This window comes from Malus sylvestris, chromosome 8, assembly GCF_916048215.2.
Source record: "Malus sylvestris chromosome 8, drMalSylv7.2, whole genome shotgun sequence".
Classification (NCBI taxonomy): domain Eukaryota; kingdom Viridiplantae; phylum Streptophyta; class Magnoliopsida; order Rosales; family Rosaceae; genus Malus; species Malus sylvestris.
This window is the reverse complement of record NC_062267.1, coordinates 21,495,702-21,522,970: the sequence shown is the minus strand read 5'-3', so window position 1 is coordinate 21,522,970 and position 27,269 is coordinate 21,495,702. Positions and strand designations below refer to the sequence as shown.

The window sequence follows — 27,269 nt, the reverse complement described above, 5'->3', positions numbered from 1 at the left end:
ATTCAATTCCTTCTAAATTCAATTCCCTCATTACGGTTACGTAAACGTGCTATAAGAATCTCTTAAGCATTTCTCTCTTTATTTTCACTAGAAGGGAAGGGGTGTATTTGATTACTTGAAGTAATAGCTAATGATTAATAAAATGAGAGTTTGTGCTTGTATATATGTAACCAAATTCCAAGTGGAGAAAAGATGCTTCTTTGGAGTTCAATTAGGTCGTCCGAATCACTTGCATCAATTAGGTCGTCCGAATCTATTGACCTTGTTCAAACTAAGCTGCCTCAAAATAGAATGAAATTTAAGGTTTCAATTTAGCCACCTGAGCCACAAAGAATTCCAACAAAAGATTTGGTTCACACTTACACAACTTTCCACTACATTAAGTCCTAAAGAAAAGTACAAGTGCAACCACCACCTCCTTTTGTCACAAATTTCAACCTAATCAAACCCATGATAGCTTCTTCTCGCAATTTCATGTATTATGCATAATGGTTTTCTGAACAGAATTAGTGTCGATTGTTTATGCATATATTTAAATTTTAACTGTTAATACATGTGACGTTTATAATGTATTGCTGATCAACATGCATGTACGAAGACGATTGTCGGTAACATCTTTGGGATTTCTTTGAAACTAGAAGCATAGAAGAATGGGGGAATGTAAGGGCCATCGAATTTGAATTTGTTTTGCGACTAAGCAAAGCAAAGTAATAGATAGTGGGATATATATGTTGTCATTTTCAAAGTGGTTTTCATGTCATTATAGCCAAAGATATTAGAAAGGATTTGGTGGGAGTCCTCCAATTTAACTTTTTCACGACAGTATTTGATCGTGACTCTTGACTCCTACATTGCTTATTTCTTGTAGTTTCTTTTTTGTTATACATGCTTTCAAAGTGTGAATTGCCCAACCTTGCGGGTACAAAATTGTGCTGAGTTTGGATTTTTAATTTTATAGTACGTATCATTGAGTGGTTCAAAAAATTAACAGTTAAATTTACATATAGAAATTTGATGAATTTTGCAATGATTACTTATTTCTTGAAGCCTCTTTTTTTATAATACATGCTTTTAAAGTGTGAATTGCCCAATCTTGGGGTACAAAATAGTACTAAGTTTGGATTTTTATTCTTCATGGTACGTATCACTCAGTGATTCAGAAAATCAACAGTTATATTTACACATAGAAATTTAATAAATTTTGCAATGATTGGATCTTATATAAATTTTGTACAACTAAGTAAGACGTAGTATTATAACTCAACTCCGAAGTTTGAATATGTATAGTGAGCATGAAAATTTATGAGTTATGATGGCTAGCATATCAAAAATGTTAAAACTATGAATGGTTTTAGTGCCATGGTTGGAATGTTGCCTAAAAGTGAGCATATGGAATTCCCCAGAAGTCTTGTATTTTCTTCATGCTTTCTCTTTCTCCTTTCCTTCTCGTTCTTCATTTTTTTCCTTCACCCCACTTGGACTTGGACTTGGATTTTAATTGAGCATGGCGTGCAATACACGGTAATAGTACTAAGCTATCAATTCTGTTTACTAAATACCGTATGAATACATGTATATGTTTTTAATGTCGAACCATAGAAAGTCATAAGGGTTTATAGTTGGTCCAAATTTAAATAAATAAAACACTGTTACGTATTGAACAAATTTGGTAGCTTTTGCAAGATTGAAAACCCATTGTTGTAGAAAGATTGTCCACGAGCTTATGCTTGTATCTATATGAATGAATAAAACTTTCTCTAAAACATTCATAAGCTTGTTAAACATGAATCTGTTTTATATAACATTTTGGGCTTGGGGTAATTATACCATATGACTGTGTTTTAGTACCTGACAATAATACTAGGCCAAATTTGTCATGCTGAACTGGATTGTTATACACAATTTGGGTTTACTTTAGTGCCATACAATAATTTCTCCCCGTCAAATTTGTGGTTTTGAATTAGATCATTAAATAGGTGCTTGAAATATATCCCCTTGAGGTTGGATTGGCACATACCCCTTCAGGTTTTATGTTGGGTGGTGTTATCCAAACATTTTTTTTCAACCTTACAGACACCTCTTGTTAATTCCTACTTTTTGATTATCTTCAAATCATTAGATCTGACGATTGGAAATTGAAAGAGGTGCGTGAAAGATAAAAAAGGGTGTGGGATAACACCACCCTTTATTTTATGTTTATATACTCTTTTGGATTAGGGAATCGTCTTTGTGTCCAGTTTTTAATTAAGCACTCATGTTCTACATCAAGTTAATGAGATTAAAAACAAAACAAAAAAAAAACCACTAACCCATGTTTCTTATCACCTATTTAGGTTAAAAAAAAAAAAGAAGATACAGATTACAGACAAAGAACAAGACATGAACAGTAAAATAAAATAAAATTGTTTTTACCTTTTTTTTAATCTAAAAATGTATGCATCTTCTTTTTTTTTTTTTTTTCTTATACGAGTGACTCATCTCTCTTGTTTGTTTTAGAGAGAGAAAAATTAAATACTAAAGCATCAGCACCAAAATTATTCTCCTGATACGTCCAATTCTTTATTTTTTTTGGTAATTGAAAATTCTTTTTTCTAATATTTAAACTATGTACTTGTAAAAAAAGGTCCTAACTACGCATCACACCCTTGAGATTTGACTTGGTTGGTGTGAAATGTTGTTAGTGGCCCAACTAAAACAAGAGGGCCAGACTCTTGGCCCAACCAAACTCAATTTAGGCCGCAACTCCGTTTTATGAAAAATAGAAAAGTTTTTTAGTACAATAATATATTTTACACTAAAGAAACGGGAGAGGTCGGCTAAGTTACATAATGGCCAAAGTAATTTGATATCGAATTCGCAAACCACGAGATTTGAATCTAAAACTTCTCAAAATAAAGAGGAATAACATCAAACCGTAGTACTGAGTGACCTTACGGGTTTTAACTTATAAAACTCAATTTAGTTTTTCCTAAAGGATATCTAAACAGAAAAGCCGCAGCAGCCTTAACATCATATATTTGAATAAGGACCAAATTATTTTGCTTGCTAGTTTAGAATGACTAGAATTGCTTTAAGAAGCACTTTGGATTTTCAGTAAAAATTTCGACGCTTTTGTATTAGAGACGCTTACACAAGAGTGCTTTCAAGTTACGATCAAAAGTTAATTCAGAATCAGTCTCAAACATGCTCTAATTAAACTTTGGACTTTTCCTTCCTCCATTCGACACTTTTTCCCGAATTCTAAATCAAATTTTATTAAATTTGTGGAGTATTTCTGTCGCTTCGGATAATCCACATGTTTTGAAATTGTTCTACTTTGTTCAACGCATCATCAAAGTTTCAAAATCCGACATATTACACATTCCAACTACTCAAACGTATCTCTTTTTTATCAATTGAAAGACCGAAACTTGGAAATCTTATGCATGAAACGCTGTGGTACGTCGAACATAAAGTTGAAAGGCTCGGCCTAGAACGATCGTGTTTGGTCCCGTGCAGCCAAAAACAAAAATATTATGCAACACTTAGAGATCAATGGCCCAGGATTTACAGGAACGAAAGATTGAATAAACTAGGAACCGTTTATAAATCCACATTTTGAGATTGAAATGTGCTTTACAAAAGCCGGAAGTTACTTTTCTTCCGTTTCTGCTTGCTCAAGAAACAACTTCATGGAGGCACTCTTACTAGAAGACTGCTTCCAGATACTGGTTACGATGCCTCTTGTCCAACTCCAACACGCTACCATATGTCCGATCAGCGATCCCAACAAACAGAGCTTCTGTGTCCGGGCTAAAGGATATTCCGGCGATTTCACCGAACAGGTCAATCTCTTGTTCCTTGACATACCCACACTGGGTATCCAGGATGTGAACAAAGTCTGCCGGCTCAGCCATGGCCATGAACCGACCGTCTGAAGTGAACTTTATGGCTCGTATTGCTCCCATTCTTCCCTTTAACACGGCTACGGACTCTGAGAGGTTCCTTATGTCCCATAACCTGCAAGTGGTGTCTTGATTCCCGGTGGCCAAAATTTGTCCGTTCGGATGCCACGCCGAGGAAAAGCAATAGTCCAAATGGCCTTTGAGGCTTCCGACAGCCTGTGCCAAGTAGGTAGGTAAACCATCAGATCTTTGCTTATGACTTGCATAAATCACAAAATGAATACGCCGCACCGCGACAATGCAACTTACTTTTCCAGACTGAGCATCAGCAATCAAGCAGTCCGTGCTATCACCGAGTACTGCAACCAGTTTACCATCCGGACTAACAGAGGTGTTCTGCCAAGAATCATAAACAAGAAAAGCTAAGATTGAGAAATATAAAATGACAAATCACTCGTAAGGAACAGTTTCAGAAGAGGGTTCTCACATTCACGGACCAATCGAACGAGAAGCAGTTGAGGCAAGTGAAATTCTGGACATCAAAAACTCTAACTTGAGCATCATTGTTTGCAGTCATTACCCTCATTGAACCGCTGCACAAAGAAAGTTCAGTTATAGGTCTTCAAGGCAAACAACCTATATCAGATAATGGCGGGATGACTTACGCGGGGTTTTGGAAAATGTCCACTGCATTTGTGATGGCATTGTCATCTGTTGTTAATTTTGAGCAGAAAGCAACTCCAGGTTGATTAATGTGCTGGCCGCACAAACGAAAAAGAAGAAGTTAGTAATAGAGAAACAATGGCTATGATGGATTCAGTAGTCTCAAAGGAATATTTGTTTGAGCACTTCCATACCTTGCAGATTAGTTCACCTTGGAATCCCCCAGCTACCAATAAATTTTCCTTCACAGCCATAGTGCTTATTTGCACTCTAGAGAGTGGACGAACCACCAACCCAGGTCTTTTCTGAGAGAACATACAACGTTAACATTAGAATGGCCTTTTGGCCCTTTTTCCAATAAAGCGTGAACGATCAATCAAGCCTTTACATACCTCAGTAGGCACAACTGGTTTCGCTACGTTCAGTACTTCTTTGCCTCTCCTGAGTAGAGAAGACCAATGCATTACTGAAAAGTTTTGCATAACGTATACATCGTGCTTTGATGTAGCCCATAACAGATTCCTCAGCTGCCGGGGGAGAAACAAATCAAGTTGAGAGGTACCTTAGTAACAACATTCAACAATCCAAAACAAAAACTAAGATTATAACAAATATATGTCTGCTTATGCTATATGACAATTATGAACTAACAGTTAAAATACTGCGACAGATATAAGGTTTAACCAGCCATAAGACAATAGAGAATTATAAAATCAAAATCGTTAAGGTCAGTGACCAGTATGTAAAAACCATGCAATATAGTCTTTGCTTTTCATGGACCGGGAAAACCACCAACCAAGAAATCCAAAATAAAAAATGTTTCGTACCAGACCGTTGCAAGAGGATTATATGAAAAAATTAGACGCACATGCAGTGAAAAAGTTGACTCTAGTGCCCTGAATAGATGAAGAGATTATTTATGCTATGCAATTTTTTAGATACATGATGAAGGAATTTGGTCAGTATTCCGCTTTGCTAAGACTACATCCATCCCCTTCATTAGGCACAGAAATTGGAGATTAAAATGATAACGCCAGTACATGACAAATGCATCCAACCAGGAATAAAGCACATATAAATGGAACAACATGACGACTCTTCGATGTTCAAAGCAAAGCAAAGAGCACACATAAGGCTGAACAATAAAATGATCATGACCAATCCAATGGCATTTCAAGGTCACAAAAAGACAGACAGTATCATGAACAAATATCCATAAGTAAAAGAGCAGATGTGTATGTAACCACACCACCATATACTTCAGGTGACAGTTAAAAAAATATGTCAAAAACATGCAAATTTGAAGGCCCTGGATGCCTAAAAAAATTCTAATAAAATTCGAAGTCTAAGAAAGCAAGAACTGTGTTAATCGGCCCCCTCATGACCAGAACGCATTGACTTATTAAGAGGCCGCTTAATGCTCAAATATCTTCCTATCATACCATATTAACAATGTCGCGCCAGCAGCTCTAATGTCCACCCTGCTGTAAAAGCTGAAATAAAGAGAGAAATAGCAGTCCTAAATGCAACAGATGGGTTAATGTGATATATTATATTCAACAGTCAACAGAAGCAATATATTTACCACCATAAATCAAAATGCGACTGATAGGCAAAAGAAATGGCATACTGGAAAATTCAGAAGGTACAAAATTAAAGTGAACCGATTACAAAAATACGTGAAAGATTATGTGTAACCGTGGTTAACGATGTAAAATCCAGCAATTTAAGAGGCCTAGTTTAGCTAAAGCTGAAACACAAGCCTCAAAATGTATGCGACTTGTAGGTGCAAGTGTTCACAACTACTCTTAATCTTACAGAAATTAAGGGTTAGTTATTGATTCAACTGTTATTCTAGCTCGTGTAAAACCGGTATATACAACTTAATTTCTAGTATAGTGTTTGCCTAACAAGAACCCATGACAACTGTAAATGGAAAAAACACAGCAAATTTGTGAACAAGATGGTGACATATTGCCTACAGTATTAGTGGGAAGCTTAATCAACTACAGGTTACGCAAATAAGTTCAGCGTTACATCTCAGATGGTACATACAAGATCTACAATATGAAATCCATACCTTCCAGTGAATGGTTGAGCACATAACGACAATCATAAATTAAAATATCCTTCATAGAGGATAAATAAATTAAGATATCCTTCATAAAGGATAAAACATATTTGTGTAAGACCTGCAAAACTACAAATTAATGATATGCATATAACTAAAAGTAAAATACAGCTATTATAAAGCTTATATCTAGCAACAAGGCACAAAATTCATAAGGATCATAAGTTTTATGCACACAACATGCCATCTATCTTCAGTGACAAAAATGAGGAAATTATCTTGACGAGCAATAACCTTTGGAAGATCGAATGAACTACATGAAACAATGAATACTGATAGGAGCGAACGGCCTAAATTATGCATATGATTGCGTAGTGGATGAAAGTTACGTAAATATTTCAACACCACATATGGATGAAGTTTTGAGAAAATACTTAAACAAAGTCAACAACAAAAGACTCTTATGTACTGGCGTCCAACAAACTCACAAACAAATTTCTTGAAAAACTATTTCCAAAGAGTTTACAAGCAAGAACAAAATCTCTACCTGGAAATGCACAATTGTGGACTTCACAATCCTTGTATTATAGTGAAAGTCATAGAAGGTCTTCCCCGTCTCTACTGGCAAGCACTCCTGTCAAGGCAGAAGATTCACAAACATGAAGGGAAGCATCAAAACAGAAGTAAAGATGAATTCTTTAAGACCAACAAGGCATTCTTTATATATGTTTATTCGAGCGATATTCTAATTAATCTAATAGAAGGATCACGCTAATCTAGCCAACTTGGTTACACCGGCCAATTAATCAGAACCTAGAGCAAAAACATAGAGGATAGTATCCATGTTATGATGGGTAACAATCATTTTGGTACATATTGCAAAAGGTGAAGTCTTTAAGACCAAAAAGGAATTCTTTATATTATTCGAGCATAATCTAATTAATCTAATCGGAGTACACTGCTCCAGCCAACTTGATTACACCACCCGCAATGCAATCCTGATGCATTAGAGCAAAAAAACATATGCAAATTCCACAAAAAACAGAGTGAATGGCACAAAATCGACTCCTTTTCAAGGTCCTGGCGCGGCCGAGAGAGGTTCTCGTAGTTCTTGTACTGCTTCAATCGGGTCTCACGGTACCTATCTCTGGTAAAATTAAGCCTCTCCCACGGAATCCCTTGGATGTCCTTCCCATTTCGAGCTTCCATTGCTGAAGTGTCTGTCTTCGCCTTGCTCTGCAAAAACCCCAAATTTTTTAATTCTTCTGGAAAAAAAAAAAACATTACCAAAGTTTTACAAAGAAACAGAGCAGACGACCTCATCGAAGTCGTCGTCGTCAAAGTCCGAGTCGGCATCGTGGCCTCCCGGGAGCTGGTTATCGGCAAAAGCGTCGGTGTCATCAAAGTCGACGACATCGTAATAGTCGTCGACGTACTCCAGCTCGTCGTTCTGAAACTGCGCCATTTCCGACTGCGGAAAAGTCACAGATAAACTGAAATCCGCATTGGGCACTGAATCGAAACCGAAAGTGAGAGAGGTAGCGAAGGGATTACCTGGAATTGGGGGAGGAATTCAGCTGGGCGGTTAAGAAAAACAGAGTGTGTAGAATTTTCCCGAAAACAAACAGAAAAAGCGAGCGTTTTTTATTAGGTGGGGGAGAGAAATGCGATGGAATGAGAAGAGGAGAAGGATCTTGTGCAGCTTATAGACTTATCCAGAGAGACGGGGAGTGCATGGATAGCGACAGCAAGTAGATTATTATTGCCTTATTTTTAGTTTCCCCCTGTTTACGTTATTTTGATTTTACTTTGCTATCTATCATTTTAAAATTATCATTTTACTTTTCAAATTTCAAAATTCATTTCATTTTTATTTGTGAACTCCTGTTTGTAACCGTTAGATTATTGTCGCCTTCTAAAACATATGTGGAACCTAACACAAATAAAACTACCACATGTGCATAAATTTGACTATAAATCTCTATTATGTGTTAATATTGAACAATCAAAGAATAATAAATTTAAAATAGTCTATGACATCCAAATTAAATCCACATAAGAAATTAATAGATTTATGGTAATGTAGAGCGAAGTTTTAGTTTATAGATCTGACTTTGAAGTTTTAGGGGGTAAGGGATCAAAATCAAATTTTAGAGGGCAAATGGAGCAAATTTTGAGTTTCAAAAAATATACTTTTGAGTTAAAGAGAACAAAATAAGATTAAAATTGAGTTCTAGAGACATGGCTATTTTTTTTTTTTTTAATGGATTTTATTTGTTCATAAACTCCCCTGTTTTGCAGTTAGTTGGACAAAGTGTAAACAGCAGAACGTCATAACAGAAGCTCCCACTCGACTTGTCCGAGGACTCTGAAACGGAATTGGATCCTTTCCGAGGCAAAGTCTCGGGATCCTCTTACCAGACAACACAGACCGTTGAATTTTAATCAAACGGCTACAATTATTATAATTTTAGAGGAACCTTATATTTGTAGCCGTTGGATCAAAATCCAACGGTCCATATTGTCCGGTCAAGAGGATCCCGAGGCATTGCCCCAGAGAGGATCCAATTCCCTCTCAAACACCCACAACTGTCAGGTACTTGCCGTGTTTTTATGTTAGTGGTGGAAAATTTTAATTTTTAAGTTATTAACATTTTAACACACATATATCACAATTTATGTAAAGACACGTGATGTATCATCTCATGTGACATTCACACTCATAAATCTCTTATACTAAAAATGCATGTGGGTCCCCTGCCACTAAATGCCTACAAAATGAGGTGCACTCCACGTGGTGAGCTCCTGGTGCGAGCTTCATGCTTTTGGCAGCCAACACGTGATTTGCTCAAGCTGACGGGTTCCCCATACCTCGATATCCTCGACACATACGATAAGGTCCGCTGAAGGCGTTGTTCCAAAACGGTTGTCGTAGTGTCCATCGCGATCAGTAGATAGACTTTGGATTTTTAGTTGGTTAGCTTAAAGCAACTCCACCGTGTGGAGTAGCCCCATGGACCGGTGATCAAACAGGGCCAAATCGCCCCAGCAAGCAAGTCCAGCCCATGCTGGGTATTGAGCCTGAGGGGGCTTGAGGGAGAGGCCCGGCACGAGTAGCTGGCTCGAGAGCCCGATGACCAGATGACACAAGGCTGATGTTAGGGAGACGTTAGCCACATTTCTGCCTTTTTTGTGTTAGGAGCGTGCACTTCAAGCCCGCGTGGTGGCGTCTCTCCGACACGTTTTCAGACGTGGGGCCCAACAACGCAATTTTTGAAACTTGCTGTTGGGGAGGCCACGTGGCTTCTTCATGTTCGTTGGATTTCAACGGTTACGTTTTATGGACGGTTGGATTTCCAATGGTAAAAAAAAAATTCAAACCTTCATTAATTTCAACCGTTGGATTTGAGATCAACGGTCCATGTTATTCTTTTGCAGCAATGATCTTTAAATTTTAACTTAATTAAATAATAGTTTTTTAATTTTAACTAATTTAGGTCTCTCAACTTTAACTAACTTATAGTGTTAGTCTCTTGATTTTAACTCAATTATAGCAATGATCTTGCTAACATGACTCATTTCGACCATAACTACACGTTTTGATGAGTTAAGGTACCAATGGTTACAAATTTTTTATTGATGAACCATTACTCTAATTAGATTAAAATTGAAGAACCATTACTACAATTTTCTCTCTAATTCAATGGGCGGTGGCAATGGGTCCCACTCCAAACTCGACTTAGATGGGGCCCACCATGGGACCTTCTCGTTGGCAGGAAAGGTAAATAATCACTAATCGCTAGGATAGGGTTATCTTAATATTGCTTCCAGATTTGAGGTCGTTTTCCATGTTTTGGGTTTTCAGATAATATACATTTCTCACTTTTTTTGTAGAAAGCTGCAATCAATAAGATTTTTCTAATCCTCCATTCCCGAAAGGAAGAACGTGAAATTCTTTTTCTTTATAAGTTATGTATAAGTTTCGGAATGACTAACTTGAAGTTTATTGTTGGTTTTCATATGGATAGTTTTAATTTTACATTTCTTTTGTCTGAAGCTTTGGTATATGTCTTGTAACTTAATTTCAACTTTGCATGGTTGAAACATCATAAATATATAGTCTCCAAGTTGTTTGCTTAAACTTTTGTGTGGATGATGACATATAAATGAAATTTTAACTAGTATTGACGTTGTTTAGTTCAAAATTTGAAAAATTATGTAAAATAAGATGTTATAAGATTGAACTCGATAAAGTTGAGCAAACCCAAACCAACCTATATAAACCCAAACCTGACTAAACCCGTATGAACCTGAATCCAACTCAAACCCAAATTCTAAAGGTTGGGTTAAAATTGGGTTGACCATCTAACCCATCCAACCCACTCGTGTTGCAACCGGCATGACTAGCCACCAAGAGGGATTGTCAAACCAACAGTCCATTTTTCAACAAAAAAAAAAAAAAAGAGTGGGTTCAGTCATGACTCATGAGTGAAAGAAACCTTTTTTGCCCATGCCCAGCTGCTACCCTATAAACTCTTACCCTCTTTCAGTCCATCTGCATTCAGTTCTCCATCTAACCAAACCACTCACACAATGAAACTCCATTCGCACACTCCTGCTCCCTCAGCCCTTATCTTCTTCTTCACCACCGCCCTTCTCCTCCTCCGCCCTACCGAGTCAACTCAGCCTCCATATTCCTGTGACTCGTCCCCACCCTCAACCAGCTCCTACCCTTTTTGCAAAACGACCCTCCCCATCTACAAAAGAGTCCGGGACCTCGTCTCCCGCCTCACATTGGACGAGAAAATCTCCCAACTCGTCAACTCAGCCCCTCCGATTCCCCGACTAGGCATCCCGAGTTACGAGTGGTGGTCCGAGGCTTTACATGGCGTCGCGGACGTCGGCAAAGGTATTAAACTTTACCCCACCATTAACAACGCCACAAGCTTCCCTCAAGTCATCCTCACCGCGGCTTCTTTCAACGACCATCTCTGGTACCGCATTGGCCAGGTGAGTCCAACTCACAGAGTAAAAAAACCCCAACTCGGCTTCGATCAGTTACCATTTTTGGTCGAAATAATTACAACCCATTACGGTTTTTTTGGTGGCAGATCAAAACCCAAATAGTAGTTATTGGGTTACTGTTAAAATCATTCAAATATAAATAAAGTTGTGTTTTTTTTCCTTCCATTTTTTAGGTGATTGGGACTGAAGCTCGAGCAGTGTACAATGCCGGACAAGCAACAGGGATGACATTTTGGGCACCAAATATCAACATTTTCAGAGACCCGAGATGGGGGAGAGGGCAAGAGACACCTGGCGAAGATCCAACGGTCGCCGGAAGATACGCGGTGTCGTATGTTAGAGGGGTTCAGGGCGACTCGTTTTTTGGAGGGAAGCATAAACTTGGTGCTGGTGGTCGTCTTCAAGCTTCAGCTTGCTGCAAGCATTTCACAGCTTATGATTTGGACAGTTGGAACAATGTCACTCGTTTTCGCTTCGATGCTCGTGTGAGTTCTTCTCCTTTTTTTTGTTTTTTTTCATCTATTGGTCAATTAATTTTCGAATATGTTTTCGAATTTGGAAGGGTATAAAAATGTTCGGGTAATAGGAAGATTAAAATTGTAGACAAAATTTTTCAAACTAAATGATATGAAAGTTGATGATTGAGTTATTACTTCAACGTTGATTAACATGTTTATTATTTATTGATGACGTATTATTTGATTTGTAAATTGAGCCTACACATTTAATCTACCTAGGTTTTGAATGAAAACATAGATGACAGGCAGTCCATCATATCTTATCTTGGTGTCATGTTCTTGGATAAAATAATGAGGAAAAATGAATTTAAGTTCTACACTCTTGTTTTTAATGCATTCTTTTCTCCATTTAAATTGAATAAATGAAAGGAAATTTGACTTAACTAGTAAATGTTCTTTTTATTGTACTTTTCTTAGATTTGTTTGTATAACTTTACGTGTTTGTTGCATGCAGGTGACACAGCAAGACCTAGCAGACACATACCACCCTCCGTTCCAAAAATGCGTGCAGGAAGGCCAAGCCAGCGGCATAATGTGTGCCTATAACCGCGTCAATGGGGTTCCAAGCTGTGCAGATTATAATCTCCTCACCAAGGTTGCAAGAGGACAATGGGACTTTCATGGGTACTTAACTATCACTATAAACTGCCACTTAGTACTACGGTCTAGTGATATTTTTTTTCACTTGTAAGTAAAATGTTTTAGGTTCGATTTTCGTCAAAGGCAAATTCGAATCACATTATTACTATCATATTGTAAGGTTAAGCCCACCCCCTTCTTATTATTATAGATAATATCATTTGTTCAAAAAACTATTACTACAAACTCATTTTTTCATCATCCTTTTCCTTTAACTATAACCTTTTTGCACTCTTTTCATTTAATTATGAACTTTTTCTGTCAATTATCGTTGGGATAGATATGCTAATACAGTTCATTCATGTAATAGTGGACGACTGTGAGTGGTTGATTGGTAGATTATAAATTGTAAGGCACGATTTAATCTGGGAACTTTAACGAAAAGCACCCGGTACTGTTCACTTTAACGAAAAACCATATTTTTACACTAAAAAGTCAATCATGGTACTATTCACTTTACCCTTTATTTTGTCCTTATCATTAAAACTCAAAGTTTTCAAGCCCTTTTCATTAGTTTTCTTTTAATCAATCGTCGATAATTGTGTCTATGTGAATGTGACGTGAGTCAGTTAATGACGAATCTCACATAATGTGTCTAGTCATTAGGGTTTTAGATGACTAATAGCTAAACTTTCATAACCATAATTTGAGGTCAGAGATTTGGTAGAAATGGTTTACCAAATATATGAAGAACCATGGTGCTAATTTTAGCATGAATTAACGAAATGCTAATAGAAGCAAAATCATAATAAAAGATTCATATCCATTAATACATGATCGATAGACACTTGATATTACGGTTTAGTGATATTCATGTTTACTTGTGTAAGTAAGAGGTCTTATATTTGATTTTCATTAAAGATGAATTTGAACCACATTATTGCTAACCTGGTGTGAGATTTATCCCACTTTTCCATTTTTTTAGGGCATATAATATCGTTTTTTTTTTTAAATCCAAATTTATTTATTTATTGACCGAATTGGGGGAATGATCAGGTACATCACGTCGGACTGCGATGCTGTGTCCATCATCCACGATATGCAAGGATACGCTAAAAAGCCCGAGGATGCAGTCGCAGATGTCCTCAAAGCAGGTATGGTGGGACCAATCCCCTTATCTATTATCCTTTCCTTTTTGCCTTTTTCTATATCTTGTTTACTATGTTCCTCACTTTTGTCTTTTTGTTGGGTAATTGTGCAATCTATTCCTTGTTGTCATGGCCCATTTATGAACTCACATGGGCCCCAACCAATTAAATCCACTTTTTGGGGTATTTTTTCTTTTTCAAAATTTTCCATCATCCACTTAGAACAACTCCGAATCTTATGTCGATAATTGCTTAGGTAATTGAATAATAGGCGATTATTAACTTAGTGAATAGTAATTGTTTGAGTATATTTCACCATCCCGTAAAGGAATTGTCTAAGCAATTGACTTTAAAAAGTTATTATAAAAAAAAAATAATAAAATGATAATATTATGCTTAATCTCGAATATAATTTTTAACAAGTTTCGTCACACCACATGTCACTATCCGAAATTACAACTTTTGTCAATAGATTTTCGATTAGTTTTTTAACTAATCTCGTAGCTTTACGTGATCGTGTAAGAATTTCTATATTTAAAAAAAAAATCTTTTTCTAATTGAATTAAAACTGTCGGATTATTATTATTATTATTTTTGCAATGAAGTGTCGGATTACTTTTTTTTTTTTGCAATCCCAACAACCTAGATTGTGTCACGTGAGCACAACGGATAGATTTAGATTTTTTCTGAATTTTTAACCTAAAAATATTGGCTAAATCGGAACGGTAATATGATATAGCCGTTACAAATCTAACGGCCTACATCGCGCTCGCCCTCATCAACCAACCATCCCGGATCGACAGGCATGCCCCTCGCCGTTGGGTTTAGTAATATTTATTTGGCCTATAAGGCAAACTGTCTAGAGCCAAGGACTATACATGAAAAAAAATCTTGGATTATGGAGTCTAATTAGTCAAAATTTGATACATTAGGCCTATAATAACATCTGAGATACGTACAAAATAAACCCAGTTGAAAACTTATAATAAAAATGAACTAGAGAGACACTGAGCAGAAAACGATCTTATTTTCAATATTAATCCAAGTTTGATTAAGAAACATAAAATTTGATATTTTATACAAATGTTGCAGGCATGGATGTGAACTGTGGATCCTACTTGAAGGATCACATTAAATCAGCAGTGGAGCAGAAAAAGCTAAATGCATCAAAAATAGACAAAGCACTCCACAACCTCTTCTCAGTGAGGATGAGGCTTGGCCTGTTTGATGGAAATCCACTGAAACAACCCTATGGAACCATTGGTCCATACCAAGTGTGCTCCAAACTGCACCAGGCTTTAGCCCTAGAAGCTGCTCAGGATGGAATAGTGCTTTTGAAAAACTCTGGCAGGCTTCTCCCACTCCCAAAAGCAAAAGCCATTTCACTGGCTGTCATTGGTCCCCTTGCTAATGCTTCAGAAGCACTTCTGGGAAACTACCATGGTCCTCCATGCAAATCTGTCACCCCATTAGAAGCACTTCAGGACTATGCTAAAGACATGATCTCTAACCCGGGCTGTGATTCGGTTCAGTGTCCCCAAGCTTCTTTTGATGAAGCTGTTGGAAAGGCAAAAGAAGCAGATTATTTGGTTTTGATTGTGGGATTGGACCAAAGTCAAGAGAGAGAGGGACATGATAGATTGCACTTGGAATTGCCTGGGAAGCAGCAACAGCTAATTACTAGTGTGGCTAAAGTTGCTAAGAAACCTGTTGTTCTTGTGATTCTTAGTGGGGGTCCAGTTGACATTTCTTTTGCTAAATTGGACAAAAAAGTTGGAAGCATCTTGTGGGCTGGATATCCTGGTGAAGCTGGTGGAATTGCCCTTGCTGAAATCATCTTTGGTGATCACAACCCAGGTAAAATTTGATGTCACTGCTTAGAAGAACCAATTGACAAAGTTCAATAGCGTTGGCTTATTTAATACAATTAACAATCAAATAACATAACATGTACGGGAGAGTTAATCTTGCACACAAAATGTTTGACAAAGTTCGATAGCGTCTTATTTTAGCTTTAGAAGAACCATTTGACAAAGTTTGGTACCGTTTTCTAGCTACTTGATATGTTGTTAGACTATTAATATGGATCACGTACTTAACACAAAACGATTTGATTGACAGTCGGATAACCTAATATGTTAGTTACAGATAATTTTACTAACAAAAAGTTTTACTTATTTAATGTTTCCTGTGCAGGTGGAAGATTGCCAATGGCTTGGTACACACAAGATTATGTCAAAATGCCAATGACGGATATGAGAATTAGGCCTGACCCAAAAACAGGCTACGTTGGTCGCACTTACAGATTCTATACAGGCAGAAAACTTTTTGACTTTGGCTATGGCCTCAGCTACTCAAACTATGTTTATGAGTTTGCCTCTGCAGAATCCCATAACAAGCTCTACTTAAATGAATCATCAATTAGTCCCACAGCTAGGTCATCGGACTCTGGCAGGTACCAGTTAGTCCAAGACCTAGGTGAAGAATTTTGCGAGAAAAAGAAGTTACCGGTCAAAGTTGGGGTTCAAAATCATGGCGAGATGGCCGGGAAGCATCCGGTGCTGCTTTTTGTGGGTGAGAAGAATCCCAAAAATGGAAGGCCAATGAAGCAGTTGGTTGGATTCCAGAGTGTGATATTGAATGCTGGGGAAAGAGCAGAAGTTGAATTTGTTTTGAGCCCTTGTGAGCACTTGAGCCATCCAAATGAGGAAGGTTTGATGGTGGTTGAAGAAGGTTCTTATTTCTTGGGTGTTGGAGATGTAGAGTACCCTCTTGATATCATAGTCTGATATATAAAGTAAGGGTTGCTTCTTGCAACAACCATATTCATTGGTTGCGAAATTATGAATGCAAATCTTAAATATGGAAGAGCCAACTTTGAGCTGTTTCTGGTAGTCTTGTGTTCCTTCGTTGCTACCGTCAAATCAACATTATAATTTTCGTGATCGATTCATTTAAGTTTATTCATCAAATGATGTGGTTATATACATATTGATGTTTTATTAAAACTGGACAAAACTACAAACTTATGTCTTTGACAATATATAATGATCAAGACTGAACCGATATTTTGAAACATGCGTTGACTCTTATGGTTACCAACTAATGGAGGAGCAACTGAGTTTGATGGCTTATGATTCCGTGCTCTTTTATTTTTTATTCCTATGATTTTTTATGTTTTAAAGGTGAGCATGTGTGTTAGATGAATATTAAACCGGGTGCCACTAACCTGATGTAATTAAGAACACGCGTATCTATATGAGATTGTAGCAAATAGAAAATCGGGAATATATTTACTCACCACCCTTGTGATGGTGATGTTCATTATCTTATTTATCATCGTAGGATTAGTTAAAATTTCGAGATCCGTGTAGTGGATATACACAAATTTTAAAATTTAAACTCATCCAATAATAATAAGTAGGGTAATGAACAAAAATGCACCCTAGAAAATCCTGGTTCTGATAATCCAGAAAGAAACACCTAGCATTAGACCTTTTTTTTTTTTTTGAAAAACGATAACATTAGGGGTTCAATTGTTACTTATTAGTTGTTACTTGTTACAAGTTGACAAACAGTCTGTGGGATGCCGAATCTATGAATGATATTCTCTTTCAGGACCTTAATGACTATTTCCTGAGTCACATTCTTCAAGGGTATGGCTTCAATCGAACGCATACAAGAGTTTATTGACATTATTGCTAACATGACAAGTTTTCTTCTTTTTGGGTCACTCAAACTTTTTTTTGGGTAGAAAAATAGATTCCATTGCATTGATAAATAGGTGCCAAATATAAAGATTTAGACCAAATTCAAGCACTCCAAACTGAGGAGGGTTCTAGTAATTTCACAATTATCAACTAATAAACAAATAGATTACATAGAACCAGTTTGCACTATAAAATTTTGAAAAGAAATTCCCTCACTAGAAGTCCAAAACGAATCGACCTGCCACAAACATGAATGATCAGTACCATTGGAGACCAAGATAGCAGAAAGCAAGATCAATCTGACAGACAGCTCTCGAAGGAAGACGAATGGGGTATTCGACAACTTAACAATTTGGAGCAGGCATATTTTCATTAGACAACTTAAACCGGATCATACAATACCAAATTGTTTCGGTTTAGTGGAGACTACAGTACCATTTCGGAATCAAAGTATTTTGAGCCAAAAATGTGAAAGCTCTAATTTAGTTAGAAATATGATTGTATAAATCCTTGTAGATTATGAATAGAAAGAGACGGCTACAACACCAGCATCCACCGTGGCCCCTTATCCCCTTGGCCTACCTATAAAGAATTGCTCCGAGAGGAAGAGACGGTTGGGCCTGCGGAATGCATGAGGAGAGCTACGCCTGAATTAAAAGGAGAAGAAGACCTTGAATTTTGCTGCTTGAAAGTGTGATGAAGGTCGACGAATGTAGTAAGATAGCCGTTGATGATTGCCGTATTGGACATCTGATATTTGAAACCAAGGCCACGAAGAACAACAAGAACAATATCTTTGTCCACGACCGGCTGATTGATGGAAGCAAGTTTATTTGTAATGGACTTGACATGTTGCAGGTAAACATCAAGAGATTGGGAGCCTTTGGACATGGCAAGAAGTTGGAAGTGGAGGCTGGCCTCGCTAGAAAGAGAACTCTTAAGAAAAATGAGTGAAGACACTTCCAGGCATCCTGCGCAGCATCATGGCCAATGGTGTGATGTAAAATGGAATCTAAGATAGCACTGGTAAGGTAAAGGTAACAAAAGGATAAAAAAGGAAAACCAAGGCCGATAAGGGACTGGGAAGCGTTGGTGAGACAAACCCTAGGACCTAGTTAGGCAGATACCATGTAAAAATAGGAGGCATATTATCTGCCCTTTTGTTTGGGTGCCCTTCCCATCCCCTCACCTATTTTGTGCGGTCACGATTAAGCCACATCAACATTTTATATTAATTTTTTTTATAGAGATAATAAGATAAAAAGCAATAAGAATATAAAATGTTGACGTTGCTTAACCGTGACCACACAAATATGAGGGGATGTGAAGGGCAACCAAATAGGAGGGCAGACAATCTGCCTATGTAAAAATATTATTTCTTGATCACATCGATACTGTGGATTGACACCAATTATCTCAATTTTTTTGTTTAAAAAAGATACATGTACTTATGCTACAAATGGAAATGAATAATTATATTCATAAGACTTGACCCTTGCTATGTCTAATTCAAGTTCGTCGTATTTGACTTGCAGCATAAAAAAACATAAATTAAAGAAAAGAATCCGGAGATGATTAACAATGGATTATATATTACTCTTACTTTGAGACCTCTATGAGACGAATTAGTTGTCTATATCTTGAACCATGCACTTTAGTAATTTATTATCTTTTCTTTTTTGGTATTTTTTAAGCTTGTGGTGTGGATATTGCATATGCAAGGAAAAGAATATATATTCATGCCAACCTAATGATAAACCAGCTACAGTAATATAGATATGGTTTGCAAAGGCAACTGAGAAAAAAAATGCAATTGTTTTAACCAAAAAAAGAAGAAGATGCAAATTCCAGCAGCCCATGGAGAGGACAAATATGAGGTTATGCTTTTAGTCTGAATGCAAGCAAACATTGTTTTGTAGCCACCAATATTGTTTGGATATTTAGGATTGAATTGGATTAAATTACTCACTACATTCAGTGAATGTTTAATATTTAAACAAATGTCAACTTGCAGACTTTGTCCATATTGAAGATATAAATTACATAGTTACGAGAGAAGCTTACTATTCTAATTCTCACAAAAATAGTAGGATGGGAGGGAAAACTTTTCTTCATGACCATTACATTTTCTTCTTTCAACCTGAACAAAATATGCAATTTGTTGATGCACAAAACCGGATGGTCTTGGAACAACGTAAATCTGACCGTGAATCTGTAAGAAATGTAAATGACACAAGATGTATCGTGGTTCACCCCAAGGTTTGGGCTACGTCCACCCCAAGGTTTGGGCTATGTCCACACTGATTGTATTATATTTCTCTGTTGAAGAGGGAGAGAGAGCTTAGAGCTTAGGGGATGTGAGGAGGTTTTTTTGTTTGTAAGGGTGAGGATGCCCTTTTATAGAATAAGGGCTCCTCCCCTAATTACATATTTGCCCCTTCCTTTATTACATAATTACATTTAAGTCCCTCAAGTATTTATACGAGGTCTAAATACGAGACCCTAAATATGGTATAAACAGTAGTCCCCCAAGTCTTCAGTCAAGAGAGTCTTTTGGCTGGAGACTTGAAATTCAGTCCATGTGTGGGCTGAAGTAACTAGATGTCGTCTAGAACTGGTACTTGACATGTGGCGATGCTCAACATGAAGTGATGGAGGTGAGGCTATTCAGCTAGAGGTGAGGGAGTCCCTTTTATAGACTAAGGGCTCGCTCCTCAATACATGAATAATGGGCTAGAGATGATGTTCGCGGTAAGGTGGTTGCTTAGTAGGCGGCGATGCTCTCTAATGAAGGTGAGGGAGTCCCTTTTATAGAAGAAGGGTTCTCTCCTCAATACATGAATAATGGGCTAAGTCCCCCAAATGCTTTCATGAGGCCCAAATGCAAAGGCCCAATGTGTGGTACTAAATGTGATGCATGTGGCGAGGCGGTTGCTCGGCTGGCAGCGGTGAAGGTGATGGAGTCCCTTTTATAAAACAAGGGCTCGCTCTTCAATACATAAATAGTGGGTGGTGCTCTCTCTAATGAAAGTGATGGAGTCCCTTTTATAGAATAAGGGTTCGTTCCTCAATACATAAGTAATGGGCTAAGTCCCCCAAGTATTTTTCATGAGGTCCAGTTGAGGCCCAATATATGGTACATAATGTAGTCCCCCAAGTCTTCAGTCAATATAGTCTGTTGGCTGGAGACTTCAAATTGAATCCATGTATGGGCCGAAATGGCGGTTGTTCAGATGCGGTATTTGTATACCCTGCACTGAAGCTTTGTAGGTGAAGCTTTGCAAGTGAAGCTTTGTAGCTAGAGCTCTGTAAATGAAGCTTTTGAAGCTAGAGCTTTTGTAAATGAAGCTTTTGAAGTTGGAGCTCTGTAAATGAAGCTTTTGAAGCTAGAGCTTTTGTAAATGACGCTTTTGAAGCTAAGGCTTTGTAAATGAAACTTTTGAAGCTGATTGTCATGAGTGATGCTCATGAATGTTTAATTGACATGAGTGGTGCTCATGATTGTCTTATTGACATGAGTGATGCTCATGGATGTTGACATGAGTGATGCTCATGAATGTTGACATGAGTGATGCTCATGAATGATGGTCATGAATGATTTATGTATGATTGTCATGAGTGATGCTCATGAATGTTTATGTATGAATGACATGAGTAGTGCTCATGTATAATTTGGAGTACTAGGCGTACTTTTGATCACCTGGTTGGTGGCATGAAGGAGAGTACGGGTTGTACATTTCATCACCTGGTTGGTTGCATGAATGACTAGTTGTCAAATTAGAGTACGGGTTGTACATCTCATCACCTGGTTGGTGGCATGAATGGTTAGTTGCCAAATTAGAGTACGGGTTGTACATCTCATCACTTGGTTGGTGGCATGAATAGCTAGTTGCCAACTGATATTAGAGTCCAGTTGTACATTTCATCACCTGGTTGGTGGTAATAGCGACAGGTTGCTGAATAATTGTGGAGTACTGGGCGTACCTTTGGTCACCTGGTTGGTGATAATAGTGGCAGGTTGTTGAATAATTGTGGAGTACTTGACGTACTTTTGATCGCCTGGTTGGAGCTAATTTGGGTTTTTGGGCCTTCGCCCTCTACACAACATTCCAGCCCATTTATTTTGGGCTTTGCCTTTTTTTTTTTTTTTTTTTTTTTACCCTCTGATGGGGTTTATACAGATGTCTCCGAAAGATAATAAAAATTACATCATTCTGGTGGAGTGTTTATTTCTTACTTTTGCAGTGTTTCCATGTGCCTCTCTTTTGCTTTCTCTTTATTTATTTATTTATTTGCGTTGTCCGAGGGCCTTTCTTTTTGTTGGATAAGACCGAATCTTAAAGCTTTTTCTAGATGGACGAAATGTTGGAATCCTTCTTTTCGGATTTGGACTCCAGTTTCTTAATTGTGGCGGGCAGATGGTAGACAGTCATCATATCATTAATAATAAAGAAAATTTATTATTAACTTATCTTCTGCCTGTCTTCCACTACTGTCTTCCTCATGTGCGCTCATCTTGAATGCCCGTTTCTTTTGTGGAGGATGAACAAAGTTTGATGCGGCAAATACTGTAGTTTTAACATTTTGCAAAGTATCATTCAAAAGCTCAGCATTCCCCAAATCCAAGCTCAATCTACGATCAAAAGAAGCTATTCTGCTCTCATCAATCATGGGTTGCTGCAATGCTCGACCCACAATCCCAGATCCAATCTCTCTGAGCTTCCTGTTGTCCGAGCTGCAATCCATGCTCGTGACCCACAAGTCACGTGCTCAACGCTTCCCTACAGTTTGAGCATTGGCATCTCCGCCTCTGAGAGTCTCGCCACTCCAGCCCCTTCGCAACTGAAGTTGTTCTTGTAGGGACGAGTAGGATAGGAAGTCAGTTAAGACGGTGCAGTCGCAGAAAAATGAAGAAGAAGAAGAACATAGAGACCAAGGTCACAGACTCGAACGCCGTCACCAGCGGCGAACAACGTCGTCCACGATCGACAGGCTCAGCTCCGGGAACCACTCCAGAAGCCTCCGAGACCGGAATGCTGATGTGGACCACCACCAAGACATTCTCTCTTGCGTCCACGTGTTTAGCGTCCTCACCCTTGTACTTGTCTGTCGTCACCCACTCGTACGACATGTACAGAACACCGGGCTTCAGACCCGGAAGGTCTCGGCATACACCTCATCCAGCTTCAGTGCGTGACATGTGTCGGTGCGTGACATGCATAAACTCTTGTACGAGTCTCTCAAGCTCATGGGAGGGCTCTGACCCTCGTACACCATGGCCGAGAAAAGATAGCTAGGTGTCGGTGCCGTCTAGGACTTCGTTCCCGGAGGTGATGAAAACCCACGGAGCCCTTCCGCCAGCGAAGGCGCTCGGGCAGAACAGTGCAGAAGATAGTCAATTGAGCATGACTGGACAGCTTCGCGGGTGATTTACTACGAAAAAGCTTCTAAGCTCGCCAATGGCGGTTTTGTGATGGCACCCGCTTGTTGGGACATGGGAGAAGTAGACATTAGAGCGGAGAGGGAAGAGAGATGGAAAACATAGCTCTGGATAAGGTGCGGCCGCACTGGGCTTATCACGGCCTGTCGTCATCCCCCATGTGCGCGTAATCTTCATGCTCCTGCTAGCCGCGATTGGGGACTTTGAAAAGCGTGTAAATCAGTGCCATGTCGGTGGTAATGGTAATACAAACGATGAAGAAGCAGGTTCTGTTGAGGAGTCATGTCGCTCATTCCCTCGCGATTTGAAATCAGGATGGAAGTTTATGGCACCCAAGCGGAGATCCTCATGGCCGTGAACTGTGGGATGTGCTAGAATTTGAATCTGCTTCTTTGAAAGACTTTGCATCGGGGGAATTTGGTGGCAGATTCAATATACTTGGGCACTCAGAGATTTTGCCATCAACGTCACAAGCTGAAGGCATCTGGAGAACTAAAGTGGTTTTTGTAGATTTTGCAGATTCGTGGAGGTGAAAAAATGAAAGAGAACCGACATAACTTTTTGTATCGATTCCCACAGACGGCGCCAAATGTTGATGCACAAAACCGGATGGTCTTGGAACAACGTAAATCCGACCGTGAATTTGTAAGAAATGTCGTGGTTCACCCCAAGGTTTGGGCTACGTCCACACTGATTGTATTATATTTCTCTGTTGAAGAGGGAGAGAGAGCTTAGAACTTAGGGGATGTGAGGAGGCTCTTTTGTTTGTAAGGGTGAGGATGCCCTTTTATAGAATAAGGGCTCCTCCCCTAATTACATATTTGCCCCTTCCTTTATTACATAATTACATTTAAGTCCCTCGAGTATTTATACGAGGTCTAAATACGAGGCCCTAAATATGGTATAAACACAATTTAACATTAATTTTTTATTTTACATTCATTGAATCTGATGATCTATCCAACTCCTAGATACCAAACAAGACCTAAAGATCTAGGTATATGGTTAGACAATATATAGGACACCCTTATTTAGACAACATTGTTGGAATTGTAACATTTTATTCTTTCTATAATTTGTAAGTAGTATACAGCCAAAGTGTATGGTTTTCATTGAAAAAATGAGCTGCAAGAGGTCACTTCATCAGCTTATTGTCAAAGTGGAATGTTCTATGATCAGTTATTCAAGTATTTATTGAAGTTCGGCTAAACTGCATATTTTATTTACAAGTCCTTATAGTTTTGATACCGATTCGACTTACTTATATTTTCACAAATATAGTTGAAGCTGCTGAACTTGGTTCATAAGATCCTGAATGTAGTAGTGATTTGCATCATCTTGTTTTTGAGTTATAGAACCCTAGACTGAGAACGTTCTTTTCTCGGCCGAAGTCGGTCGGTGTAGTAGTCAACAACGCGTTTCACATAACCACATTCATCTTATTCGCCCAATCGAGCTTGGTAGCGAGTTGGCATGCCCACATCAGCAATCAACCACTGAAGAACATAGTTAGCTCATTAGTTACTTGGCTTGCACGCCATTTAGGCATTCTAATTTTTAGGGTCGACACAAGCACATAAGGAAAAATCAAATGTCTCATTGAATCAATGTGCGAGATAAGTTATATATCTTTTTCTTGAGTGATTATGGAGTTAGCGAGTGATGATTGCCTTTCTCTTAAAGAGGTTTTCAATTTCAAGAATACATTTTCTCAATATATTCTCTGAACTTCTCATCATATATTTATGTTAACATGTCATTAACAACAATATATCAAAATAATAAGAAAATCACCCACCAACTTTTGATTCAACGCAAATCAATAAAATTTTGTAACCTAAAAAGAAAAGAAAACCAATTTTTTTCTCTTGAAAGTCAACATCATCTAACAATAGCTTTGACAACATTAAAATTTCAAGGCTAAATCGCGAAAATGGTCATTGGGATTTGCATAACTCCTCATTTTGGTCCCTGAGATTTCAAATCAATAGAAGTGGTCCCTGAGATTGTCCATCCTCTATCATTTTGGTCATTCCATTAAAAACTCCTAGAGCTCTTGGTTGAAGTTTCGGCAATTTTCAAAGCTTCGTAACTCAATTGTTTCTTAACCAAATTCGACCTATAATATATCAAAATGAAAATTGGAAAGCGTAGAATAAGATAATACCCATTTGGAAGCCCAATGGTTGCCAGAGATAGTCGTAAAATAGCCTCAAAGTTGACTGGTCCAAGGAAAAACTGGAAAACTCGCCCAAAACTGGATAAATTGTAAATGTTCATAACTTCTTCGATACTCAACGAAATCAAGTGATTCAAAAACGAAAATCATACTTCTCGACGAGACGAAGAGAATGTACCTTTTTCAGTGGTGAACTCGCTGTGGTTTGGCTGAAAATGGCTCTAAAGTGGCTGTCTTGATCTCGAGTTAGCCACTTTCGAGCCATTTTTCAGTCAAACCACAGCGAGTTAGCCATAAAAAAAAAAAAAGGTACCATTCTCTTTGTATCATCAAGAAGTATGATTTTTGTTTTTGAATCACTTGATTTCGTTGAGTATTGAAGAAGTTATGAATGTTTAAAGTTTAACCAGTTTTCGGTGAGTTTTTCAGTTTTCTCTCGGACCAGTCAATTTTGAGGCTATTTTCCGACCATCTCCGGCAACCATTGGGCTTCTAAATAGGTATAATCTTATTCTACACTTTCCTATCTTTATTTTGATATATTATGGGTCAAATTTGGTTAAGAAACGATTAAGTTACGAAACTTTGAAAATTGTCCAAACTTCCGGCCAAGAGTTTCGGGACATTTAATGAAGTTTTTAAATAAACGATGAAAATGATGGATGATGGACAATCTCATGGACCACTTATATGGATTTGAAATCTCATGGACCAAAGCGATGTGTTATATAATCTCAGGAACTATTTTCGCGATTTAGCCAAATTTCAATGACATACACATTAGAGTTTTGGTCACTACCAAAATAAATGAATATGTAACCATCCTCAACGAATGCCATCATGAAATGTAAGGCTATAATTGTCTTTCACAATAGACTTTTCCTCCTAATTTAGATTCTTTCCATAATTTCTTATTTCCATAATTAAAATATAAGTAATATTTTATGGCCTTGGGCCTCTAGTCATGATTCATGGCATTTTACACACGTTATCAAGTGACCTTAAGTAATTGCCAACAAACGAAGAATATAGGGGAATAGGTTCGGGATCATTTCATCGTATATGTTTATCTGTAATTTTGCAGTAAAAAGTTATTTTGTATTTTTTTATTTAAATTAAACATAAATAATATCTGATAAAAACTGTCTACACGATGCATAATAAATGAATACGATGAAGTAATCTTCAGAATTTTCACAAAAAGGATCTGGCTCCTCGTCCAAATACACGAGGTGGTTTTCTATTTCTAATTTCAACTAAAATTTAAAACAGTGACCGCATGCCCCACGCGCCTCGAGTTTGCGTGCCCCAAACGCATTCCCACAGCGTTGTTGTACCACCATGGTACTGTGTTCTTCCTCTGCTTTGAAAGCACGTGAGATCGTACCCACCCCTTTGTCCAAATGACGTTTCTACCCTAAGCATTTTGAAAGTATTACACCCGTTCCAAGCGCCACCACTAAAAAAAAAGGGAACTTTAACGAAAAGCACCCGGTACTGTTCACTTTAACGAAAAACCACATTTTTACACTAAAAAGTTAATCCTGGTACTATTCACTTTACCCTTTATTTTGTCCTTATCATTAAAACTCAAAGTTTTCAAGCTATTTTCATTAGTTTTCCTAAAAAAAAACCTTCATAAAATCCAATTAAGGAATCATTGATCGATCAGAAATCCTGTCCGTACACGTGGCCGTTTAGTGGCCCAGAGCCGAACCCGAGAGAACTGCCCATGGAGCATAAGATTCTCACTGTGAGCGTACTACACACAAAATTTCCCCACCAGATTGCCCTGATCCGCCGCTGCCAAAATCCCGAATTTACCCTCGTCCTTATTCCGGAAGCCATGCCTAGTCAAATTCAAACCCGGAAAACAGAGTCGGTTAAAAGCAGGAGGACGGGAGGGCGGTTTGGGAATTTCACAACCTCGAGAGGATAAATAAACTAAAATAATGGATAGAAATTAAATTCGCCGGGAATAAAATAACGGTGGCCGGAGATAAAACCGGCCGGCGAAGCCTTTGATATTTCCTATATAAACCCGTCAACACG

General features: G+C 38.0%; 2 protein-coding genes across 8 annotated transcripts; one reads left to right on the top strand and one right to left on the bottom strand.

Moving 5' to 3' along the window:
• Positions 1–3,545: 3,545 nt before the first annotated feature.
• LOC126633377 (uncharacterized WD repeat-containing protein C2A9.03-like) lies at positions 3,546–8,694 on the bottom strand. 7 transcript variants are annotated; one of them, XM_050303956.1, is made up of 10 exons: positions 8,173–8,687; positions 7,937–8,089; positions 7,689–7,854; positions 7,166–7,254; positions 4,940–5,074; positions 4,742–4,852; positions 4,550–4,641; positions 4,372–4,477; positions 4,194–4,280; positions 3,546–4,100 (listed from the first exon to the last, which is right to left on the bottom strand). In XM_050303956.1, the coding sequence occupies exons 2-10, from the start codon at positions 8,081–8,083 to the stop codon at positions 3,687–3,689; spliced, it is 1,347 nt and encodes a 448-aa protein (XP_050159913.1). In that variant the 5' UTR covers positions 8,084–8,089; positions 8,173–8,687; the 3' UTR covers positions 3,546–3,686. The 7 variants fall into 7 exon arrangements, with proteins under 7 accessions (XP_050159913.1, XP_050159914.1, XP_050159919.1 ...); XM_050303957.1 differs by lacking the exon at positions 7,937–8,089 and having other exon boundaries at positions 8,173–8,694; XM_050303962.1 differs by lacking the exons at positions 7,689–7,854; positions 7,937–8,089; positions 8,173–8,687 and adding an exon at positions 5,990–6,040 and having other exon boundaries at positions 4,940–5,109.
• Positions 8,695–11,169: 2,475 nt separating this feature from the next.
• On the top strand, positions 11,170–16,841 carry LOC126631596 (probable beta-D-xylosidase 7). The gene is made up of 6 exons (XM_050301718.1): positions 11,170–11,628; positions 11,817–12,128; positions 12,616–12,785; positions 13,797–13,894; positions 14,981–15,745; positions 16,085–16,841. Exons 1-6 carry the CDS (start codon positions 11,212–11,214, stop codon positions 16,675–16,677), a joined length of 2,355 nt encoding a protein of 784 aa, XP_050157675.1. The 5' UTR covers positions 11,170–11,211; the 3' UTR covers positions 16,678–16,841.
• The last annotated feature ends 10,428 nt before the right edge of the window (positions 16,842–27,269 follow it).

Bases quoted from the DNA above. Each gene is read 5' to 3' on its own strand.
- LOC126633377 (XM_050303956.1), bottom strand. From the start codon at position 8,083: ATGGCGCAGTTTCAGAACGACGAGCTGGAGTACGTCGACGACTATTAC. The intron at 4,853-4,939 runs GTATGTAAAGGC...ATGTTCTCTCAG, and splicing joins AACCAGTTGTGCCTACTGAG to AAAAGACCTGGGTTGGTGGT. The intron at 4,642-4,741 runs GTATGGAAGTGC...TTGTGCGGCCAG, and splicing joins AAGGTGAACTAATCTGCAAG to CACATTAATCAACCTGGAGT.
- LOC126631596 (XM_050301718.1), top strand. From the start codon at position 11,212: ATGAAACTCCATTCGCACACTCCTGCTCCCTCAGCCCTTATCTTCTTC. The intron at 12,129-12,615 runs GTGAGTTCTTCT...TGTTGCATGCAG, and splicing joins GTTTTCGCTTCGATGCTCGT to GTGACACAGCAAGACCTAGC. The intron at 13,895-14,980 runs GTATGGTGGGAC...CAAATGTTGCAG, and splicing joins CGCAGATGTCCTCAAAGCAG to GCATGGATGTGAACTGTGGA.